Source organism: Hevea brasiliensis, chromosome 12, assembly GCF_030052815.1.
Source record: "Hevea brasiliensis isolate MT/VB/25A 57/8 chromosome 12, ASM3005281v1, whole genome shotgun sequence".
Lineage (NCBI taxonomy): Eukaryota > Viridiplantae > Streptophyta > Magnoliopsida > Malpighiales > Euphorbiaceae > Hevea > Hevea brasiliensis.
This window is the reverse complement of record NC_079504.1, coordinates 87,895,965-87,902,002: the sequence shown is the minus strand read 5'-3', so window position 1 is coordinate 87,902,002 and position 6,038 is coordinate 87,895,965. Positions and strand designations below refer to the sequence as shown.

General features: G+C 37.9%; 1 protein-coding gene across 1 annotated transcript; it reads right to left on the bottom strand.

Moving 5' to 3' along the window:
• Window positions 1-2,867: 2,867 nt before the first annotated feature.
• Window positions 2,868-5,745, bottom strand: LOC131171248 (probable serine/threonine-protein kinase PBL17). The gene is made up of 3 exons (XM_058130718.1): window positions 5,391-5,745; window positions 4,552-4,874; window positions 2,868-3,005 (listed from the first exon to the last, which is right to left on the bottom strand). Exons 1-3 carry the CDS (start codon window positions 5,458-5,460, stop codon window positions 2,868-2,870), a joined length of 531 nt encoding a protein of 176 aa, XP_057986701.1. The 5' UTR covers window positions 5,461-5,745.
• Window positions 5,746-6,038: the final 293 nt, after the last annotated feature.

The following is a 6,038-nucleotide window of genomic DNA, read 5'->3' as shown; positions in this document are numbered from 1 at the left end:
CTGAGGCTACAAGAGAATAGCTTTACAAAGCTAATTATACAAGTGACTTGAGGTGTGTACAAATGAGCACGGAAGTCCCTAGCTAGCCGTCTTAGCTTGTGGTGGAGAAAATGCCACCTCAACTTGTGGTGGAGATTGAGCCTCATTTGGATGGCTAGGATCTCCTCTTGATCACCTCATTACTTTGGACAGTGGAGATTTGGCCTCAGAAAATATCCAAGCTAGATATCTAGCCCACTTGCCTTAGAAAAATCCGAATATGCTTGGAGAACACTCAAAAGATCCTTCATGAAGCTTGTAGGTCGGCAACCATGGTGGCCCACCTAGGGAGGGCTGCTGCCCAATAACCTTTAGCCAACTGGTCCATTATGCGGTGCAAGACTGTCCCAGGTGGTTCCGGAGATTTCCAGGTGTGAACCTCATATCGGCCTGCCAGCTTCAAGAGCTTCCAACACTCTCCAGGCGCTTAAACCTCACTTGCCAGGTGCTCCGTGCACACCAGTGCGCATTCTGCTCGCCTGCTCGCTCGTTGAACCTCGTTTCCTTGTGCACCCCGCAACCCCACAACGTGCTACAGCGCCTCACTGATTCTCCTACGCACCTGCCTGCCCTGTCAGCATATGAACCTCATTTCCACACGCACTGCCTGCCCAACAGCACACACCTACCCTTTGCCCCGCAAGGACTCACGCATACTGAACCTCACCCGGCAGGCTGCCTTGTGAAAAAATTTGGATTTTATGGGAGCTATTTTGTCAGGCTGTCACACTGTCCTCAGGGGTAAGAGTATTTTCCCTAATCCAAAGGAGAAAGTCAACCAGCAACGAGGAATTGTTAGCAATGGATCTGTAGCTGAGAATGAAGGTATGGCCAAAATTTTACCCAAGATTGAATTAATTACTTTTGAGGGGAAAGAACCTAGGGCGTGGCTAAGAAAATGTGCCAAGTATTTTGAAGAGTAATGGGTACAAATGGTGGGAATTGCAAGTCTATTTTTAGTAGCAGGGCGGATGCTTAGTATCACAATTGGATTACAAGGGAAGCGTCTCATTCTTGGGAAGATTTTAAAAAAAGCCCTCTATGGCAGATTTGGCAGGTTAACGGATGAAATTAGGCCTATGGTAAAGATGATGAGACCTGCCACTTTGTATCATGCATTTGAGGTTGCTAAATTTCAAGAGCAGCTCCTTGGAAGTAGTGGAGGAGTTAATTACAACCCTAAACCAATTTGCCCCTTTGGAACAAATACTAATCTTAATCCTACAGCTATGCCATACAATATCTCACAGTTACATCAGAACTTTCCCAATTCTCCAAAGCCACCAAACACTAATTTCACTACAACTTTGAAATTCCAAAACACAACCAGCAAAACCATTCCATCCCGCCACAGCCAGTCTTCATCTTACCAATCTGCAATGAAAACACCACCACAACACAATTCAACTAGCATAAAACATCCTAGCAACAGTCAGCCTTCATCAAACCAATCTGCAATGAAAATACCCCTACAACACAATTCAGCTGGTTTAAGACAACCTAAGCCATGTTACAGGTGTGGGGAGAAGTATTTCCCTGGTCATGTATCCAAGCAGAAATCAGTGATGGCAATACATGTCACTGAGGCAGATAAGGGGAAATGTTATACTCAGGAAAAAGGTCAGAAAAGAGAGGAATGCCATGATATTTCTCAGGAGGAAGAGGAGGCTGAATGGAAACAAGAGGACATGACTCTTTCTATTCATGCTTTGTAAGGCAACCAAGGAGCAGCAGCTATCAAAGTAATGGGGTGACATCAAAACAGGAAATTGCTGATATTGATAAACAGTGGCAGTACTCATAGTTTTTTGGATGTTGGGGTGGCCAAGGCACTTAAATTAGCCCAGAGGTTCCTACAATTACTGTTCCGGTAGCAAATGGGAGAAAGATGGAGGGCACTAGTGTTTGTCATCAGTTTAATTGGGAAATACAGCCAAATCAGTTTATTTTTGACTTGAGGGTATTGGAATTGGTTAGCTTTGATATGATATTAGGGGTTGATTGGATGAAAAGCTTTAATCCAGTGATGTTTCACTTTGAAGGTTCCCAAGTCTTTTTCAGGAAGGGAAGTAGATTCATTACTTTGCAAGGGTTGACTGAAACTTCTACAATGCATAGGATGGTGCCCTGCACTAGCTTTCAACAGCTAGTGCACAGGAATGGGAAGGATCTTGAGGGTTTTGACAGTCAGTACAACCATTCCAGTCTATTTTTAATTTCTAGCAATTTGTAGACAGTCAATTGGAAGTAGCTCCAAAGAATTTATTTCAACTCCGAAACATTATGAGGAATGGCATTTCAGTTACTCAGTACCTCATTAAATGTTTGCAGTTACTAAAAGAATACTACTGGGTAAGCTCAAGCATTCATTCCATATTAAATTCCAGAATTCAAACCTTCTTGGGGACAAGAAGGTATTAGAGTGGAGGGTATTGTCACATAAGTAGATAGAGAGCATGAGCTGGAAGAAATGAATAGATGGTGGAGTTGAGAGAGGATAGGTTTTGGAGGAATGTGAGTCAGTTGTGAGCTGATTTAACCGTAGGAATTGAATGAGCTGGAAGTAACTGAAGTCGTTAAGCAGTTAGGCATTACTAGAACAGTCATTGGATTATACTGTACATAGGAAATGTACCTGTGTAATTGGACATCAGTTGTTCAGTTGAGATTAATAAAGAATATCCGTTCTCTCTCTATCTTCTATTCTTTTCTCTCCTTTTCTTTCTAAATTCCCAGAGCAGAACTATGGCATAAGCACTAAGATATGTGTTATATAAAATTTCAACCCTTAATAAACGGCAATAATTCAAAGTTGCAACAGCCACTTACTACTTAAAAAGATGTTTCTCTAAACTCCCACTTGCCATGTATTCATAGACCAATAGCCTGTGCTCATCTTCACAGCAATACCCAATAAGCTTCACAAGATTTGGGTGACTAAATTGACCTAAATAGTTGACTTCTGCCTGCAAGAAAACAGTGAATCATAAATACATGCAACCAGGCCCATCTTTACGCAAACAGTTTAAAAGAGAAAAGAAGCTCCTTTTGGTAAATGGCAAGAATTAAGTTCATACACAATGGAAAGAAAATCATCCCCATATTTTAGATTGATACAATTCCCTTTATTGTAGATGATATAGATCCTTCCAATCTAACTGCAAATAAGTTTTCATCTTAACTTGTTATATACACTTCTAAATCAGAGAAAATGAGATATTCATTTTGACTTTTCTTTATAATGGACTCTCACTGTAAGGATGTTAAGTTGGTCTTCATCTAAATCTAATTATTTAGTCATAAGCTTCCTTAGTTTAGATAATCACCCCAGCTCAGCTATTATGGGAAATTCTTGAGGTTCCAAACTGCATAACAAGAACGAATATATTGACTGCAACTTTAGCAATGCACAGGACAAAAGAAATCAAGAAGAGCTGTATTGCCTAAAGGTGTGCCAAAAGATAATTTCTGTCATATGGTGTCACTAAAAAAAATGAGGAAATATCAAGGATTTGATACCAGGTGTGGAATTGAAGTGAGATGCTGAGAAATGAGAAGCACAATTGAAGTGTCACATGACTGCAAATTTCTTATTAAGCTAAAAGGATATTCCATAACATCACAAATAGATCAACCGTGTCTACGAGAGTGAAAGCTATGCAGCTATAGAGAACATTCATAAAATAAGCATCGTTATAATGAGTATATTGAGATGTATGTGCTGGAAATCCATTATTGGACTAAATAGAAGTGATCAAATTCTGTGGAAGGCAGAGGTGGCACCAATCAATGATAAATTGAGGAAAGGCTGTCTTAAATGTTCTAGAAACTAGAAACATTATCTTGTAGTTGCACACTAATGCAAAGAAGCAAGCAGATTCAAGTAGTAAAAAAGAAGAAGAGGAAAGGTAACCTAAAATGATGAGGACAAGAGTTATAAACAGGCACTTTTAGTATCTCAATAGATCATAGATAGCATGTCTTAGAATTAATTGAAAAGAATCATCCACACAGTAGACCTACACTAAATTGATTTACGACTTAATTGAGCATTATCCCTTTGGAATAATTAATACAAATATAATAAATGTATGTAAGCTCATTCAAAATTTTGCTAACTTAATCCAAAAAGCTCATTCAAAATTTTGCTAACTTAATCCAAAAATACATTAAGTGCATGAGAGTGCAAATGTGCAATACAAGTATCCAACTTATAAAAGTAATATTTCAGCAATTTTCAGTTCTTGATGCTGTGTCTCTCTCCTACCCACCAGCAAACACAAATAATCCTTTCCATCTTTGAAGAAAAAAAAAATATTTCAGAAAAATCTACTGCAAACCAATTTTATCACCACTAAAACCTCTTTCACTTTCATTTGCTTTGAGGAAAAAACTTACTTTACTTATAATTTCAAAAAGTTAATGTAAAAACGTCCTGGAACTGTCAACCAGTGCAAATATGAAATTTATAAAAGAAATTTACATGCTAAGAAAATATGATAAGGCAAATACCAGCCATTCTCTGTCACCTTGTAACCCATCAGGATTAAGCTCTTTGATGGCAACAACCATGGTCTCATAACCAAGTCTTATGCTTTTGTCTATGACACCCTTATAAACAACTCCAAATCCACCCTCGCCAAGAATGAAATCAGGTCGGAAATGCTTTGTGGCCAATTTCATTTCCTCATATGTAAAGATGTCAACATTACTATATCCTGGATTCTGGCGTAGATCAGTGACATTCTTTGGGACCAATGGAGTGTTGCTGGCGCTTTTTACGTCAAATGAGTCTGGCCTACTTAATTTACTTGCTGGCTGATCAAAGTCTTGTCCTGCTTCGGTTTCACCAGAAATATAAATTAAGCTACCACATATGATTCAGCTAAACACACCAATTTACGCATGTATTTCTATTTAAATTTACCTTATTCACTTCACTTAGGTTTCACTTTGTCGATCTCAAGTTGATAGAAATGCATTAGAAATTTGCTATTTTTCCTTTCACCGAAATTATTTCAAATATGGGAAAAGGTTAATCTTTCACAAACACATAATAAGTTCTGAAACCTTAGTCCAAGAATAAATTTAGAAATGTCAAACTTTTAAAAAATAAACTGATTACATAAAATTGCCGTGGTCAAAAAACATTAATCAAAGCAGCATTAAACTCTTAAAGCCTTCAAGTTCACAACAAACTTTCACCATAATCCTAATGACGGCAAAGGAAATTTTCCATTTGATTTCTATGGAAAATCAAGAGAACCAGAATACAATGCACAACTAAATTAAAAAAGAAAAAGTGAATGAATTTCCATTAAAATAAAAGAAGTATTTATTTAAATAAATACCTTTCTTAGAAGATAATTGCCGTTGTTCTTGAGATACTTGCTTATTTTCTATGCTAAAACAAATTCCCATGAATTTCGACCTTAAAACACAGCTGGATCTATTGCATTTTATCCTAAATAAACAAATAAAAAAATCATCTCGGATGTGAAGAAGAAGAAGAAGAAATGATAAATGCCCTCGGATCCAATCTGGGTCTTCCCGGGATACAAATGGGTTGCCGGAATTCACAAATTAATCCGGCAACAGACAAATAGAAAGAGCCAACCAGTCATGGACAAAAAAAAAAAAAAGGAGCAGATGGAAGGAGAGGGAGAGGTTTTAGAGAGAGAAAGAGAGATTTTAGTTTTGTAGGAACAGAGTTTTTTTTTTTTCTCCCTTGATTGGAAGAACAGCCGCCAAAAGCGCCAAACCAAGCGGGCCCCTGATGCCTGGTCACACTAACATTTACCCTTCAATATTTACCTAATTTCATTTTTGCCATTTTCAATTATCTTTTTAAATCATGGTGTGACCAGGAACGCAACCCATTTGTCCGTCACCGGGCCGATTCGGATGAAGTTGGGAGCATAACAAAATTACGTCTCATTTCTTTTTTTAATATTTTAGTATTTAAGTCTCTATTTCCTCAATCTCTTATTAAAAAAATT

What these genes read in the sequence shown, in the direction of transcription:
- LOC131171248 (XM_058130718.1), bottom strand. Translation starts at nt 5,460, where the DNA reads ATGGGAATTTGTTTTAGCATAGAAAATAAGCAAGTATCTCAAGAACAA. An exon ending in GCAATTATCTTCTAAGAAAG is followed by an intron (nt 4,875 to 5,390) that starts GTATTTATTTAA and finishes AAACCGAAGCAG; the next exon opens with GACAAGACTTTGATCAGCCA. An exon ending in AAGGTGACAGAGAATGGCTG is followed by an intron (nt 3,006 to 4,551) that starts GTATTTGCCTTA and finishes GTTTTCTTGCAG; the next exon opens with GCAGAAGTCAACTATTTAGG.